This window comes from Copidosoma floridanum, unplaced genomic scaffold (genome assembly GCF_036245765.1).
Source record: "Copidosoma floridanum isolate Cflo_tuat_1 unplaced genomic scaffold, Cflo_Japanese_pri ptg000001l, whole genome shotgun sequence".
Taxonomy (NCBI): domain Eukaryota; kingdom Metazoa; phylum Arthropoda; class Insecta; order Hymenoptera; family Encyrtidae; genus Copidosoma; species Copidosoma floridanum.
In genome coordinates, this window is record NW_028321878.1 from 5,990,860 (window position 1) to 6,008,886 (window position 18,027).

Genomic DNA, 18,027 nt, shown 5'->3' on the forward strand with positions numbered 1-18,027 from the left:
AACTCAACTTTAAAAATAGTACGGTTGTATATTTGATGCTTCAAAAAAAAAACTGTGAACGAAGAAAATCAATGGCCCCATAATACTACACTGACAGGCGTGAACAGGCCGTTAAAAATTTTTTTCCGTGAAAGGTACTATTTTTAAAATAAAATAAAAAATCTAAATGGACATTTTTATAAATATTGATGCACGTGCATATCCAATTATCACAAGAATGGCCTGTCGATATTTCACTGTCAATTTAACTAAGCTCGACGGCCTTTTTTCATAGCTGTGACACATAGTCAAGTATCATATACCTACATACACCGTAACGCGTGCCTATAGTTGACGTGCTTTTGGACCCTGAAGGAATAATAGCAAACGATCCATTAACTCTATCTGATTGATTAGATTAATACCTACAGCATATGTATGTGGGTACACGTATTATGAAGCTAGGTGTTAGTCAAAGCCCAAGATCATAAGCTCATAGCAATATTTACATTATGCGTAATCGTTGTACATGGATTATTAAAGTAACGTAAACTGTTATCTACATACAAATTATTAGCAGTAATTAAACGATACAAATTACCGATAGTTACGTGTGATACTTATTTTTAATGATAAGCGCTTTAACCGTAGACTTGTAGCTATACCATATAAATAGTGGCGTACTCGTGCATGCATATACGGACGCTAAATGTTATTTTCAACAACTTCGCGTATAACATTGGCTAATATAAACTGTAATAATGTATAACTGTCCAGGTGTTGAAAATAATTTTTTTAATACTATAATAATCAAGCAGTTCAACTTGAACATCTTGTTTGATGATAAAGATTTCTTTAAATAAGTTAAAATAACAGGCTCAAAACAATTATATACATCGCAAGTTAAGAAAATTAAATTTCCAAAAGGATAATGATGAAGAAATGTTTTGAAATCATACTTCTTTTTATATTCATGGAGAATGATACAATTTTTTATTAACATTCGCTGATAAATATCTAGTACATTCAAAACTTTTGTTAAGAAATTCAGCTGCTGTGCATATTTATTACAAAATTCAAATAATCATAACAAAACAATTTATTTTGCACAAGTTTTTACCATCTCCTGTAAGGCCTTCATGTTTATCTTGCCTGCAGGCGAACGAGGTAATTTATCAAGAAAGATCACCTCAATAGTCATTCGTATGTATTTATTGAAATCCGGAAGTAATGCTATCAGTTCGTCTGCTGTTACCTAGAAATTTTGTACATAAAAAAAATGTTATTTAAAGTCTAAGGATTATTTTTAGTAAAATTATGTTTTACCTCTGATCCTAAGACTTTTACTGCAAAAATAATTAGTGTCTCAAAGTTAACATCATCTGATCCAGGTAAAACTGCAGCTTCAGCGACATTGTTATGTTCCAGAAGCTTATCTTCTAGTTGAGGCAGTGAGATACGACTGTGTTGGGTAAATACAATTCGACTTATGCGTTCAGTCAAAAATACTTCTCCATCTTCGGTAAAGTGCCCTAAATCCCCAGTGTGCAACCAGCCTAGATAATTCATAGAGTATTGCACACAGAACTGTAGCTAAACTATTATAGTCACATCAGTTATTCAAAAAGTAGGTTTACCTTCTTCATCCATCAGTTGTTTGGTCTTTTCAGGATTCTTGTAATAACCAAGAGTCTTGAAATTCAGCTTGAAGCGAAGCTCGCCTACTTGATTCGGGCCAAGCTTGGATCCGGTTTTTGGATCTGTTACTTTCATTTGAATATTTCCAATAACGTATCCAATTGAATGTACTTTTGTATGGTGTCTGTGCTGAGCTACAACGACGCTCCCTGTTTCTGTCAATCCTATGTACAAAACCGAGAATGATGTTTATTAATTGTTTTTGAAATATTGCTATTGATCTGATGAATATTGATTTCAAAATCTTAGGGTAGAACAGCAAAAATACACCCTTTATCGGAAAAAAAATACTCAAAACATACTTTTTTCCTTTATAAAATGAATTAAAATGTTGATTAACATCTTCTATTAATTTTGTCTACATGTTACAAAATCTGTCGTGAATAATTAGAATCAAAATGGCTGTATAACATATTTTTATTGGAAATATAACAGGAGCCCATGTGTTAAGACCGAAAAATTATGAGTGTATTATTCTAGGGCTAATAAAAGGTTATTGCATACTTTTTATGATGAAGTTGCTATCTCTACTCATATGATGCAAAATTTGTTTTCCACGCTTTATGTCAAAAGTTGTCTCATTCTTTTGACAGCTATTAATGTATCAAAATAGTTAACATTACCGAAAGTATTAGATAAATGACATTGAGGTAGAGCTTTGCGGATGCCATCGACAGTTTGCTGCTTGCATTTCATTCCTCCAACAACTAAAAATTTAACTGAAGCATAATTCTCTTGAGTGAAGACATTTGCGTCATACATTTCCGGCAACAAATTAGGGCCAACTCTCAACCATTCAACCTACGTACATATATTTGTTTATTATATTGTTCAAAAGCAGTCGTGATAATAATAATTTACAAGAAACCTTATACGTCTTGACCATATTACTCGTTTCTATGGGATCATATTGACTATGTATAACTCGTGTTACACAATACTGAATACAAGCTATTGTAGGAAAGAATCCTGAAGAATAGGATAAAAGATGATACCACAATGCAGATTTGCACTCTGGTATGTGCCAGAACTTACAACGGTGTTTAGCGATGCAATCATAGGATATCATAACGTTTTTTGGATCGCAAGTAGTTCCTGATGTAAACAGTATTAGACCAACTTGATTCTCTGGATCATGGATTTCTTCAGGATAAAAGTTATCAACTTCATCTTGTTTTTGCACTGCTAGTAAATTTCTCAATGATGGGTATTCTGAGTGCTGTCCGTAAACCACGAATTTGCAATCAACATTTGTATCTTTTGCTGCTTCAGCTAGCCGATCAATCGAATTTTCACAAGCAAAAGCTACTTTTGGTTTGAACGTATCAAAAAAACGTCGTGTTGCTTCTGTAAAAAAATAAGGTTTATTTGATATTTAAAAAATTACTAACGAATTATATCCAAATTTACCGGGTGTCATGGCAGCAGTCCAAGGATTGCAAATCGCCCCAATGAATAGTGTAGCCAACACCGGTATGGAATCGTCTTTTTGAGGAGGAGTTGAGTAACAAACTAAGTCGCCTTTCCCAACATTTTGTTGTTTTAACCATAAAGCGCATCTTACACTCTGATCTTTCATTTCAGCAAAAGTAGCTTTTTCTCCAGTTTCTCCAATAATCTATAAATAAATGTAATTATTTTTGTACCAACAAAAATTAATTAATGATTTTTTTATCGTTGATGTTTTTTAAATACCTGGCCTACGAAATCCGGATGTGTGGTCAGTGAATCAAAAAGTGATACCGAAATACTGCATGTTGGTGGGATTGGCACCGCACTTCCCACTATTATATCATCTTGAATAATAAATTTTGCAGACATCTGGTAATAAGAACAATTGAAATAAATAATAATATAAGGCGTTGTATTTGCTTGTTAATATTAATATCTACATGCAAGAATTGCAACTGAAAATAACAATAGAAAGTATCTGAAATCTTCATCAGTTATTTGTACAACATTATTTTAAAATCTACTTGGTTGATTTTAAAAATACATACATAGAAACGAGGAAAACCTTTAATAATTTGTGGGTTACACTTTTGGTTAAAATAATTAGTTTTTTTGTTGTAAGTGTTCAAAAAACGTTACGCAATTAATAATATACTAATTTTTAAGAGACTCAGTGTACTTACAAAGTAAAAAAAAAGCAAGTCGGGACACTACAATAAACGAAAGTTAAGAATTTACAACATACAAGCTTATTTGGAAGCATTATATAATACACGAAATTTATGTAGTTAAAAATAGTTTTACTTTCTTATTGTTCCTTTTTTTTATACAAGTGCAATGTTTAAATCTTCTAGTAATCTAACTCAACTAGAAACTTTAAATGTCAATAAGAATTTTTTTATTTGATAAATTATTATTAAAACTACTTCGATTAAAAAGTTATTAGTGAAAAATCAGTACATTACGTCACTAGGGTACGAAGTTAAAACACGAACGTCCGAAGGGCGCGCTTGTTGTAGATTGGTGCCCGAGTCGCGTATAATGTTTTTCTTACTGAGGACGCAAAGTGCGATTTTGCACCCGTGGGTACACTTTGCGCCTAGTAAATCACTTTGGACCCCCCAAAATACTTTTCTTCCCGTGGTCCCAAAGTGATTTCAAGGGCGCAAAGTGTGACCCGAGGGCACAAAGCGGCAGATTTTTAACGGTATTATAGGATACTTGTAGAAGAAAAAATATAACAATCATGTTTAATAAAAAATATTAGAGAATCGAAATGTTGGGAACAAAGGATAATTAAAAATAACACAGAAAAACAATACATATGCAATTAAATCAGGACAGTTTTGTTACGATCAAAATTAGTCTTTGTTAGATTTTCTTACCTTGCAGTATGCTTTTTAAATTCTCAATCTGCTGCTTGAAAACAGTTGTTGAAGGCAACAGTTGCAGTTGTGATTTAATGCCGTGGCGATGAGGGTACCTTTTATACTATCACCAAAACTAAGAGAGTATGTCTATTTGGTAAAATAGGGGGGTATAACGTATGCTTAAATAACGTTAACGTGTGTCTAGCCCATTGGCCGAGTGACTTAGAAATAAAGTAGGGGAAGTTCTCTCAAAGGATAAGATAAGCATTAAAGAAATAACTTAGTTTTGAAACTATTTGTCATAAATGAATAATTGACGATAAGTAAAATTTCTGGAATGAGATACAACAGAAATAGATAAGGTCTAAGTATATGTATACTACTTTTCGGAATTTTGATCCTCCACAGTTTAGAAATCGTACTTAAAACAAGATAGCCCTGTTTATAGCTGTTAACTAAAGACTTCTAAAATGTTTTCAATTCGGAGTATACACTTTAACAATCGACCCCTGTATATTTATAAAACTGGAAACCTTAAATGTCAATGAAAAATTGTTTATTGGGTAAATTATTATTAAAAACTTCTTCGATTTAAAATTATTAGTGAAAAAATATAAAATAATTTCAACTTTTTGATACTAACCTATTGTAAAATTTATTTAAATATGAAAATTTGTAAGAAGCCGTGGCAATGAAGGTATCTTTTATTCTATCACTAGGCTGTGTGACTGAGAAATAACGTAGGGGAAGTTGATATTAAATTTTTAAATGGACCCACACGTTTAATTTCAAATGAATTTAGAACGAGGAGATGAAGCGTGCGTAAATGCATGTATGTGAGTTTATTCATGTAAGAAAAACAATTGCTTGCTTTACTGTACACATTAGCGTTCCTGTCATTTCACTGAACTTTCCCCCCCAAACTATGTGAAGAACGACCTTCAGTCAAAAAATCATTTCAATCACAAATAAAAAATTTGTAAAAGAGTAAAACACAATAAAAATTAATTATTGTATTTGTACAGTACAAAAATTTTTTTTTTAATTTTTGAAAAAAAATGAAAGAATTGTATAAGAACTTATTTATTTATTGTATAAGTAACAAATTCAATACGTAAGTATAAATATTTAATAATCATTTGAAAGGATACTCTGCTTTCTGATTTAAAAAAAAAAAAAAACATTTTTAAAAAAAATTATTGTATGAAGTAAATTGTATATTTATTTAGTTGATAACCAAACCGAACAAATTCATATACATTTATTCAAAATTTCTATCAAAAATAAATTACTAACTGTACAATAAGATAAAGTAATTGACCACCTTTAATAGACCAGTTCGTAGTAGATTAATAGAGCTGCAGCCAGACAATAAGTCATCTTGAATTCGAAACTCTTTGGGAATTTTTTTTTTTTTTTTTTTTTTTCAAGAATTAGTTAAAAGAAAAAAAAATATAAAATTTAAAATGTGTAGAGGAAAGCGGAAGTACGTCATAAAAGGTGGGGCGAAGGGAAAGAGTAAAACAAAATTCACTTCCATCAAACTTTTTTTCAAGGTCAAAATCTGAAATTTTTTATCAACCCTCGCGCATAACGCGCCTATAAAAGTATAACTTCAATAACTTAAAAAAGTCGTACTCTAAAAATGCAAAAATATTGGTTTTTTTTTTAATAACTTTGTTCCTTTTTATCATGAATATTTATCCAATAGCAATTAATAGTTTAGGTATACCTTATAATTAAAGGTATACCATAAAATGAAAAATGGTATGGTTGTATATTTGATGCTTAAAAAGAATTGTAAACTAAGAAAATCTATTTCCCTATAATACTACACTGAGAAGCGTGGATACGCTATAAAATGCTTTTTTTTCCGTGAAAGGTACTATTGGTAAAGTAAAATAAAAAACCTAAATGGACATTTTTATAAATATTCATGCACGTGTATATCCAGATATCACAAGAATAGCCTGTCAATATTTCATTGTCAATTCGACTAAGCTCGCTGGTCTTCATTTATTAGCTGTGACACATAGTCAGGTATCATATACATACACCTTAAAGCGCTCCTATATTTGCCGTGTCTTTGGGAGATGTCAATAATTATATACCTAATAAGTAAAACAAATTAAATTTGTAAAGGGATAATACTGAGGAAATGTTGTGCAATCAACCTTTGTTTGATAGTAATGGAGTATGATACAATTATTTTATTGATACTTGTTGATAAAAACCAGTACATTGAAAATTTTTGTTAAAAATTCAGCTGCTGTGCATATTTATTGCAAAATTTGAATGATCACGACAAAACGATTTATTTTGCACAAGTTTTAACCATCTCCTGTAGAGCCTTCATGTTTATCTTGCCTGCAGGCGAACGAGGTAATTTATCGAGAAAGATCACCTCAATAGTCATTCGTATGTATTTATTGAAATCCGGAAGTAATGCTATCAGTTCGTCTGCTGTTACCTAGAAATTTTGTACATAAAAAAAATGTTATTTAAAGTCTAAGGATTATTTTTAGTAAAATTATGTTTTACCTCTGATCCTAAGACTTTTACTGCAAAAATAATTAGTGTCTCAAAGTTGACATCATCTGATCCAGGTAAAACTGCAGCTTCAGCGACATTGTTATGTTCCAGAAGCTTATCTTCTAGTTGAGGCAGTGAGATACGACTGTGTTGGGTAAATACAATTCGACTTATGCGTTCAGTCAAAAATACTTCTCCATCTTCGGTAAAGTGCCCTAAATCCCCAGTGTGCAACCAGCCTAGATAATTCATAGAGTATTGCACACAGAACTGTAGCTAAACTATTATAGTCACATCAGTTATTCAAAAAGTAGGTTTACCTTCTTCATCAATCAGTTGTTTGGTCTTTTCAGGATTCTTGTAATAACCAAGTGTCTTGAAATTCAGCTTGAAGCGAAGCTCGCCTACTTGATTCGGGCCAAGCTTGGATCCGGTTTTTGGATCTGTTACTTTCATTTGAATATTTCCAATAACGTATCCAATTGAATGTACTTTTGTATGGTGTCTGTGCTGAGCTACAACGACGCTCCCTGTTTCTGTCAATCCTATGTACAAAACCGAGAATGATGTTTATTAATTGTTTTTGAAATATTGCTATTGATCTGATGAATATTGATTTCAAAATCTTAGGGTAGAACAGCAAAAATACACCCTTTATCGGAAAAAAAATACTCAAAACATACTTTTTTCCTTTATAAAATGAATTAAAATGTTGATTAACATCTTCTATTAATTTTGTCTACATGTTACAAAATCTGTCGTGAATAATTAGAATCAAAATGGCTGTATAACATATTTTTATTGGAAATATAACAGGAGCCCATGTGTTAAGACCGAAAATTTATGAGTGTATTATCCTAGGGCGAATAAAAGGTTATTGCATACTTTTTATGGTCAACTTGCTATCTCTACTCATAAAATGCAAAATTTGTTTTCCACGCTTTACGTCAAAAGTTGTCTCATTCTTTTGACAGCTATTAATGTATCAAAATAGTTAACATTACCGTAAGTACTAGATAAATGACATTGAGGTAGAGCTTTGCGGATGCCATCGACAGTTTGCTGCTTGCATTTCATTCCTCCAACAACTATAAATTTAACTGAAGCATAACTCTCTTGAGTGAAGACATTTGCGTCATACATTTCCGGCAATAAGTTAGGGCGAACTTTCAACCATTCAACCTACGTACATATATTTGTTTATTATATTGTTCAAAAGCAGTCGTGATAATAATAATTTACAAGAAACCTTATACGTCTTGACCATATTACTCGTTTCTATGGGATCATATTGTCTATGTATAACTCGTGTTACACGATGCTGAACACAAGCTAGTACAGGAAAGAATCCTGAAGTATAGGATAAAGGCTGATACCATAATGCAGATTTGCACTCTGGTATGTGCCAGAACTTACAACGGTGTTTAGCGATGCAATCATAGGATATCATAACGTTTTTTGGATCGCAAGTAGTTCCTGATGTAAACAGTATTAGACCAACTTGATTCTCTGGATCATGGATTTCTTCAGGATAAAAGTTATCAACTTCATCTTGTTTTTGCACTGCTAGTATATTTCTCAATGATGGGTATTCTGAGTGCTGTCCGTAAACCACGAATTTGCAATCAACATTTGTATTTTTTGCTGCTTCAGCTAGCCGATCAATCGAATTTTCACAAGCAAAAGCTACTTTTGGTTTGAACGTATCAAAAAAACGTCGTGTTGTTTCTGTAAAAAAATAAGGTTTATTTAATGGGTGAAAAATTACTAACGAATTATATCCAAATTTACCGGGTGTCATGGCAGCAGTCCAAGGATTGCAAATAGCCCCAACGAATAGTGTAGCCAACACCGGTATAGAATCGTCTTTTTGAGGAGGAGTTGAGTAACAAACGAAGTCGCCTTTCCCAACATTTTGTTGTTTTAACCATAAAGCGCATCTTACACTCTGATCTTTCATTTCAGCAAAATTAGCTTTTTCTCCAGTTTCTCCAATAATCTATAAATAAATGTAATTATTTTTGTACCAACAAAAATTGATTAATGATATTTTTATCGTTGATGTTTTTTAAATACCTGGCCTACGAAATCCGGATATGCGGTCAATGAATCAAAAAGTGATACCGAAATACTGCTTGTTGGTGGAATTGGCACCGCATTCCCCACTATTACATTATCTTGAATAATAAATTTTGCAGACATCTGGTGACAAAAACAAAAGAAATTAATGATAATTTTACGCGTTATATTTGCTTGTTGATAGTAATATCCACATGCAAGAATTGCAACTAGAAATGACATTAGAACGTATCTAAAATCTTTATTATTTATCCTGTCTAAAATTATTTCAAAATCTACTTGGTTGATTTTGAAAATACATGCATAGAAACGAGGAAAACCTCCAATAATTTGTCGGTTTCACTTTTGGTTAAAATAATTAGTTTTTTTGTTGTAATTGTTCAAAAAAAGTTACGCATTTAAAGATATAATAATTTTTAAAAGACTCAGTGTACTTAGAAAGTAAAAAAGAGGAGCAAGTCGATACACTACAATAAATGAAAAAAAAAGAAATTACAACATACAAGCTTATTCACAAGCATTATATAATACACGAAATTCATCTAGTTAAAAATAGCTTTTCTTTCTTATTATTCCTATTTTTTCATATAAGTGCAATCTATAAATCTTCTAGCAATCGAAATGAACTGGCAACTTTAAATGTCAATGAAAAATTGTTTATTGGGTAAATTATTATTAAAAACTTCTTCGATTCAAAATTATTAGTAAAAAAATATAAAATAATTTCAACTTTTTGTTACTAACCTATTGTAAAATTTATTTAAATATGAAACTTTGTAAGAAGCCAACAGTATTTTAATGGTATTCGAGGATACTTGTAGAAGAAAAAATATAACAATCATGTTTAATAAAAAATATTAGAGAATCGAAATGTTGGGAACAAAGGATAATTAAAAATAACACAGAAAAACAATACATATGCAATTAAATCAGGACAGTTTTGTTACGATCAAAATTAGTCTTTGTTAGATTTTCTTACCTTGCAGTATGCTTTTTAAATTCTCAATCTGCTGCTTGAAAATAGTTGTTGAAGGCAACAGTTGCAGTTGTGATTTGATGCCGTGGCGATGAGGGTACCTTTTATACTATCACCAAAACTAAGAGAGTATGTCTATTTGGTAAAATAGGGGGGTATAACGTATGCTTAAATAACGTTAACGTGTGTCTTGCCGATTGGCCGTGTGACTTAGAAATAAAGTAGGGGAAGTTCTCACAAAGGATAAGATAAGCATTAAAGAAATAACTTAGTTTTGAAACTATTCGTCATAAATGAATAATTGACGATAAGTAAAATTTCTGGAATGAGATGCAACAGAAATAGATAAGGTCTAAGTATATGTATACTACTTTTCGGAATTTTGATCCTCCACAGTTTAGAAATCGTACTTAAAACAAGATAGCCCTGTTTATAGCTGTTAACTAAAGTCTTCTAAAATGTTTTCAATTCGGAGTATACACTTTAACAATCGACCCTTGTATATTTATAAAACTCAAGCAATTCAATTCGAAAAATTTGTTTACGATCCCAAATTGGAAAATTCATGAACTATAAAAGTTAAATAATATAGTATCCATTTTTATCCCTTAGATTTTCTATTATTTCAATAAAAACATATACCTTTAACAAAATTTAAATTCATTTTCAATAAAAAAAAAACACATGTACGTAATCTTGGAATTTTTGAATGTGTAGAATTTTTCCATCGTTTTCTTTGTTAGTATTACTTATACTCATTGCAACTCCTCGTGTTCCAAAGTTTTTTAAATCTTTTTACCGTTTCATTAATATGGTGTATAGTATATACGAATGGAGTAAATTTTGACACACGTTTTGAAAGCCTGGGTTGGACAGCGTTAGTACGACAAACGCTATTATTTTTTGTATGAAAAGTGCGAAAACGCCTAAAGTTAAAAAAATACCTTAGGTGAAAGAATTTCTTTTCTTTTGTTCGTATTACACAAAGACTGAAATTCACTCCTTTGGATTCACATTATGTCGCATTTTTAATTAAAATTTTTTTTTTTAAATACTGTTTCTATCAAATCTAATAAAATATTGATAATTAAAAGTAAGAAAATTCAATTTTGCTACCTTCAGCAATGTTTTTTTTTTTTTTTTTTTTTGTACGTATTTGAACATTTATTGCGCTCTCTAATATAAAAGTGATGATAACTACTATCATAATACTCTATTTATCTTAGAAGTTTGTGGAAGCCTGATGTACGAGATTTTTTTATTTTAATTCAGTTAGGAACGTTGATACTGAGCAAGAGAAATACAGTTTCTGAAAAAGCTTATATTTCCCCATATGTTCTGACACATTTTAAGCGTAAGTAATATGGATATTTAGAGGGGCAAATCTGAATGAATGTACAATAATTTTTGCCAGTGGTAATCGCAATGATTCCGAAGACTTACAGGGGCACCCTAAATTTTCCTAAAATTTACTTCACAGAGACTGGCAATACAGTCGCAATGCAATTTTGGATAAAAACAACTTTATACAGCAAATAAAACAGATAAAAGCGCGTGTCCAGATGGGGTTGCAACTTTTGCGTTTCGTAAACATGACGAGGAAGCGTGAAACACGCTGAGCTCAGTTCCTCTGAGCCACGGATGGTCTCTATCTCAACAACATCTTGATCTTGAGTCATCTGAAGGAAAAAAAAGTAAAAAGGATTTTACTAAAAAGTTGCTTATCCCCTATGTTTTATTTCTATCGAAAAATAGTCGGAGCATTACCCTCGTCACGTATAGGGCAAAAACGATATTTTTCTAAAAGAGAGCTCTTTCTTTTAGCTCGTAATAAAGTTTGCGTAAACGAAGTTTCCTCGAACAGTGCTTTGGTATGATTGAGAGCACAATTACGCACATCTAACCTTTATTTCCAATAATTGTTCTAACGAATCGATAGAGAAGATTTAACGCTCCGAGCCCATAAAATGGCACTTTACTCGTTGCAATCGACATCGGGATAAAGAGTGAAAAAAAAAAAAAAAAAAAAAACCCCAGAGGAGTGGTAAAACGCAAAACACAGTTAGTGAATAGCAATTTAAACAATCGGAAAACGGGTCTCTGGAGCGGAAGTGCAGCACCTGAAGAGCCGTAAAATATACTTGGGGGAGCAAACAAAGCTCCCTCCAGACTCTCTCTCTCTTTATCTGCGGGCGAGTGTGTAATTCGCGTCTGTTCGGGTCAAAGCGTTCCGCTTGGCGTGCACACCTCCTCGTCACTGATTGCTCTCCCCACGAAAGCCCGAAAATATTCTGCAGCATAAACAGAACGCGCTGCGCCAGCTCGGGGGCCCCTGGCTCAGTTTCAATAACGCTTTGTTTACCTCTGCAGGTGTTTACGGAGCGAACCGAGCAAAAAAAAAGCAACATTTTCCTACAGCTCCAAAGAGCTTTCAATCAACGGGTATAATGCATTCATAAAACGCGCTCCGCGATTACGAGCTCAAAGACATTCCTCGCGGGAGAAATTCAGCTGCTCAGGGGCTATGAATTCGGGACGCCTGCAGCCAACAATAACGGCGACGACAAGCGCATGATATATATATATATAGTCGCGTGGGTACCCCGGGTATGATGAATGTACCATCGACGAGGTTTCACGCCCGCAAAAGTTTTTAGAATCGAGCTTCTTAAACGTCTCCTCATTTTAACAATGGGTTGCAACAAGTGTGCGCAATTGAAAGTTTCACCGATCACCATATTATGTGCACCACCTGGAGCTCGTAATCATTGGTATACTTGGTCGGTTCGCTATTTTTCAATCGATTCAGAATGAAAAATGGCACAGTAAAAGGCCCATTGAAATAAAGAGATGAATTTAAAAAAAAAGTTCTTGATGCCCGCTGTTGTTCTTGCGTTCTTTCAGACGTAGACGAGTGCTCGATAGAGAACGGCGGCTGCAGCGAGGTGTGCGAGAACACCGAGGGCAGCTACTTTTGTGCCTGCGAGGGCGACGAGAGAGTCCTGGCCCCTGACAGGCGGAGCTGCGTAGGTGAGGACTCGCCCATCTGATTTTCTTAGTACCCCAGCAACGTGCTTCCTCCTCCACGCACGTTACTACAGTCCCTTGAGCTACTTCCGTATGCACTTACCTCCGTGTATGCACGACCTATGACCTATACAACCAATAAAGGTCAGCTAATCTCGTGCATCACAGTGCCTGGGAAGCGTTTCGCGAGTATGGACCGCGAGTCGGCGGCGCTGGGGTTGCGCTTCCACGAGTCTAGCGGCGTCACGTGCTCGCTCCTCAACCCAGCGGGCCGGGGTCAACTCATCTGCTCGGACACCGGCTATGATTATCCCTCGACCACCGAGACCTACGAGCAGGAAGAGCGCGACGAGGGGGAGGAGGAGGAGGAGGAGGAGCAAAAACAACAGCAGAGGACGAACGGCGAGGAGGACGAGAAGGTGGAGCGGAAAAAGCCCGGGACAAAGTGTCACCTCAAGTGTCCCCGTGGGTACGAGCTTCACGGGGAGTTTGAGCTCACCTGTTTGGCCGATGGCACCTGGGACGGGCCCAAACACGGCGAGTGCCTACGTAAGTGTCTCGGGTCGAGGTACCATTTTTCGGTGGGAACAACAAAGTAAGACGGCGTTGGGATTTTGTGGTTTTCAGGATACAGCAAGCCGAGGCTGGATTGTCCGAGGGACGTGATTGCCGAGCTGCCCCCGGGCAGGGACGAGGCTTTCGTGACATACGACCAGCCATCGACGGATCTGGATTGGTTCCGCTACGTGCGTTCAAAGCCGTCCTGGGGCACGAGGCTCGAGGCCAATCTCAAGAGGGGCACCCACGAGATCACCTTCTTGGCCCGGCATCCGGTATCCAAGAAACAAGCCACCTGCACCCTCAAGATCAACGTTCAAGGTAAACTTTTTATTTTCTAAAACACGATGTTTTTTACTTTTGTCAGGAAAAAAGTTGCGATTCGGGGGAAAACAAGCTCATTCGTTGGCAGCGAAAGCTCATTTATATTTTTTCAAGTAAAAGCAATTGCGCCCATCTCATTTGATAATCTCTGGTTGTATGGATGCTCTGTTTTTTTCCGCCAGCGTTAAATAATTTAATTTCCTTGAAGGGACGTAAAAACGTTTTATAGGAGCCAATTAAATGTAAAACCAGTGCTTAGCTGTGCAAAAAAAAAAAAAAGAAAGCGTTTTTAGTTCAATGTGAGCTTGATTTCGTATAATTCAGTTGGCCACGTTTTTTTTAGCTTCAATTTAAAAATTGACTCGTTTGACCCACTTTGGCGCCACGTCGCTTCAACAATAGCGCGCTTGCCGGGACAAAGCTTTCCAATACTTCTACAATTTGTTATCGACCGATAATTTTTTATCGCTTCCTAGTAAAACTAAAAACAGGCGTAATAATGATAACTGTCAATTATATACGATTCTGAAATAGGTATGTATAGCACCGAAGCGTCCCCGTCTGTGAGCAACGCCCAAAAACAAAAAAGAGAAAAGACGGAAATTTTTCTCAGCAGGAGCTTCAACAACAGCAACAAAGTTGCACGTGTATAGCTGAAACAGCAGCTGTCCCCTGCAAATAATCCGCAACTCAAATAAGTTAGCACCTCGCGCCTGCCGGCTGAATGTATTCAATTAATCGCCGGACGGATAATAAAAGATAGATGATGCACCCACACACAGTACAACTAAATAACTCTCTTTTGTCCAAAAATTCGTGTTTCGTATCAATTTTCCTGTAAAGAACTCCAATTAGTGCATACACGTGTCGGGGGGGGGGGACACAAAGGAAAGATGTTTGCGGCTCTTCGGAGAATCTAAGCAATGCACGCGACGGTGGAAAGCGTACCACAACCATCCAAAGTATTTTCATTTGGGGACGGCTTTGGCAGTGGATTCGCGTGTGCATATACAGAAACATCCCAATGCCGAGGGAGGGCGCATTTATATTAAACTCACCTATTCTGCTGTGTAAAATTGATGGGTGCTCTAGATTCGGAAAGTGCATTCGTTTGTCCGGATACAATGGTGCCGATAAAAATACGGGGGAGATGAGTTTTTTTTTTTTTTCATCTTTCAGAGGGACAAGCACCGAAGGTCCAGGGCTGCCCAGGAGATATCGAGATCACGGGGAAAAATGGCTCGGCGATCACATGGATCGAGCCGGTTTTCACGGATAACGTCAAGGTCACTCGTGTGACAAGCAACGAGGTAATTATACATACATACTTTTGTTATCGGCCACAGATTATCGTGTGTTATCTCAATTGGACGGCACAAAAGAAACAAAGATAACGCGTGAAAGCAGAAAGCGATAGTCAATCGGTCAATTTTCCAAGTCAAGAACTTGGACAAAAAGACACGTGCGACCCGTGAATCATGAGCGTTATCGATACGCCGTCTCATTATTTTTAGTCCGAATTGAGCAATTAACATGACAGCTAAAGCGGAGTAGAAACAAAAGATGACATTTGCATGCAGCTTGCAAGCAATATGCGGGGATGATAGCTCGAAAAAAAAAAAAAAAAAAAAAAAAAAAAAAAAGAGAGACGAGCTGCGACGGATGGAAATTGCTTCTTTTCTCGTGCGTTGTTCACTTGCTCGTAGACGCAAGGAAGCGCGAGATGTATTAGTTACGGGCAATTTCGCAGCGGTGAAGCAGGAGCTGCCTGTTTTTATTTACCGAGTAAAAGTTGACGGTGGCACCGACGAGCGGAAAAAGTCTTTCTGAGGCTTCTGCCGCAAAAACTTGAGGCTCCCCTTGGTTGGGAGTTTCTGCAGCCACGGGAGCCCTTCCAACGTACGGTTTTCCGCTTCGACGACAACTTGCCTCGGGATCCGGTGTACTGCAGTAGTTGGTATTCTTGCTCGCTAAACTTTTAATTGAACGCGCGATCTCTCTTGAGCTATACGCGGTCAGCCGCACTCTTTTTTCGGCCGATCGATTTTTTCGCGGCTCGTTGATTTGCGAATCGCTCAAACATTAATTAAGTGGCTGGCTTGGAGCGGTCGGGAAAGCTCTCGGTGGAAATTTACCGCTAGGCTACGTTACTTTGATTTATGAAATGATGAAAGTTCGCTTGGTAAAAACATATTACCTGTTTCTGTCGCTCGCGAGTTTTTTAATTCTGCTAAAACATCGTCGGGCGAGGCAATTGATGATTCTTTTAATTAACTGAGGTGCAAAAGTGTCGCGTGTAACTTTTCATTTTGAAAATTGAATAACTTCTGGCAATTTTATCCAGTTGGCGCGAAAATTCATGTAAGGCCAGAGCGTGTACTATGTACGAAAAAAATTGATTAACGTTACTCGCGATGTTTTGGACAGTATTTTGAATGAAAATTGGAGAAAAGAAACAAAAATAACTGAAAAGATCGCAATAAGCACTTTTATCATGATTAATGCCGTCTGAGTGAGCCGCAAACTTGTTGGGAAAAAAAAACACAGCACCACGTGAAAAACGGTAAAAGAAAACATGGCTGAGAAAAAATTCTACAGTCAGAAATTCACCGTGGCAAGAAAAGCAATTAAAACTTGGCCTTAATAAGCAGCAAACTCGTTTATGCAAGGGAAAAAGGGGGCCCTAATTATTCGCGATTCGTAAAAATTAAGCTCGTCCAGCTGTGAAAATTCGTCTTCAACGAGACGTTTTTTCCCCTTGAAAATTAATTTTTAATGCGATAAAAAAATAAAAATAAAAATAAAAAATAATAAAGGAAAGAAAAAGAAAAAGAAAACACTTTGGTGTTCACAGAGTCCAGGTCGCACCTTCAGCATCGGTGGGCACAAGATTGAGTACGAGGCGGCAGATGACGCTGGCTGGACTACCAAGTGCATCTTCACTGTTGTGCTGCGACCAGTTAGCGGTTAAATAAAAAAAATAAAAAAAATCAGAAAAAAAAAATTAATGTCACCGTCGACGAGGTGAGGAAAGTCCTGGACTGGAAGGCAATATAAATGGAAATTATGGGAGGGAAAAAGCGAGGATGGCTCGGTCGCAATTTTTCGCTACCAAGAGGAACGCTAATGGATTTTTTGCGGACCACGACGCTGATGTGAGCCGAACAAATCTGATGCCACCGACTTCAGGCTACGCGGAGAAGCCGAGTTGCTCATTATTGTACTGACTATCCAAGCGATTTTTAAAATTTTTTTATTTTCAAGCAGTTTATAAACAGCTCGTTTGGAATTTGAAGTTTGATCGGGTAATTTGTGTCTGTTAGTTGATACTAATTGTCTACTGATTGGCAGAACCGTTCCCACTATATTGGTAAGGTACAAGTAAAGTGTAAATATTTATGAATATTGCAACGGTGGATTAAACTTATCATACTAAAGATACTGAAACCCTTTACTGCCACACACATATAATACAAAAATAAAAGGTTTTGTTAAATTTAATTTTTAAATGAAAGTATGCACTTAATCCTGACTCTTTTCGTATCGTTACGACATATATATGAGCACGAGATGTTTCGCACTTTAATTTTAACAGTTACTTATTTCATTTAAAGATTACCAGAACTCAAAATATTTTAATATACATATAAATATATTCCAAGATTCGTTATAAACATATATTTATTCTAGTATTGTAAACGCGTAAAGTATAAGCATATTTTTTACAATAAAAACTACCACACAATGTTAAAGTGTTGTAATATTATAATAATAAATTAGAAAGATTTAGAACTTAGTAATATTTGTATTTCAAGTAATAAAATTATTTTAAGATGGCTAAGTCTCTAATACCAAACCTATGTGAAACTTTGACAGTATTAAATTTAGATGTGTGTTGTGATTGAAAATTTTCAGAAGAAGAAGACAGTTGTGTAATAAAAACTACAATAATTATAAAATCACCGTATTATAAGAAATTTTCGTTTTTATCTTCAATCAAACTAATAAAGAATTGTGGACCGAATATTTGAT

At 35.3% G+C, this 18,027-nt stretch overlaps 2 protein-coding genes across 2 annotated transcripts in view; one reads left to right on the forward strand and one right to left on the reverse strand.

The window, feature by feature from the left end:
- LOC106644374 (uncharacterized) overlaps positions 1–17,952 on the forward strand; it is a 40,356-nt gene extending 22,404 nt beyond the window's left edge. Inside the window, exons 10-15 of the mRNA XM_089589148.1 lie at positions 12,991–13,116; positions 13,154–13,177; positions 13,258–13,662; positions 13,741–13,992; positions 15,175–15,305; positions 16,850–17,952. Of these exons, the coding sequence (XP_089445274.1) occupies positions 12,991–13,116; positions 13,154–13,177; positions 13,258–13,662; positions 13,741–13,992; positions 15,175–15,305; positions 16,850–16,966 (1,055 nt within the window). The 3' untranslated portion in view covers positions 16,967–17,952. The remainder of the gene's footprint in view (positions 1–12,990; positions 13,117–13,153; positions 13,178–13,257; positions 13,663–13,740; positions 13,993–15,174; positions 15,306–16,849) is intronic.
- On the reverse strand, positions 1,007–10,285 carry LOC149375998 (uncharacterized). Its single transcript, XM_089598565.1, has 15 exons — positions 10,090–10,285; positions 9,108–9,233; positions 8,823–9,030; positions 8,281–8,759; positions 8,036–8,213; positions 7,352–7,576; positions 7,041–7,270; positions 6,835–6,969; positions 3,373–3,498; positions 3,088–3,295; positions 2,546–3,024; positions 2,301–2,478; positions 1,617–1,841; positions 1,306–1,535; positions 1,007–1,234 (listed from the first exon to the last, which is right to left on the reverse strand). The coding sequence occupies exons 2-15, from the start codon at positions 9,231–9,233 to the stop codon at positions 1,079–1,081; spliced, it is 3,183 nt and encodes a 1,060-aa protein (XP_089454691.1). The 5' UTR covers positions 10,090–10,285; the 3' UTR covers positions 1,007–1,078.
- Positions 17,953–18,027: the final 75 nt, after the last annotated feature.

What these genes read in the sequence shown, in the direction of transcription:
- LOC149375998 (XM_089598565.1), bottom strand. Translation starts at nt 9,233, where the DNA reads ATGTCTGCAAAATTTATTATTCAAGATAATGTAATAGTGGGGAATGCG. An exon ending in ATCCGGATTTCGTAGGCCAG is followed by an intron (nt 3,296 to 3,372) that starts GTATTTAAAAAA and finishes ATTTATTTATAG; the next exon opens with ATTATTGGAGAAACTGGAGA. An exon ending in GACTGCTGCCATGACACCCG is followed by an intron (nt 3,025 to 3,087) that starts GTAAATTTGGAT and finishes ATTTTTTTACAG; the next exon opens with AAGCAACACGACGTTTTTTT.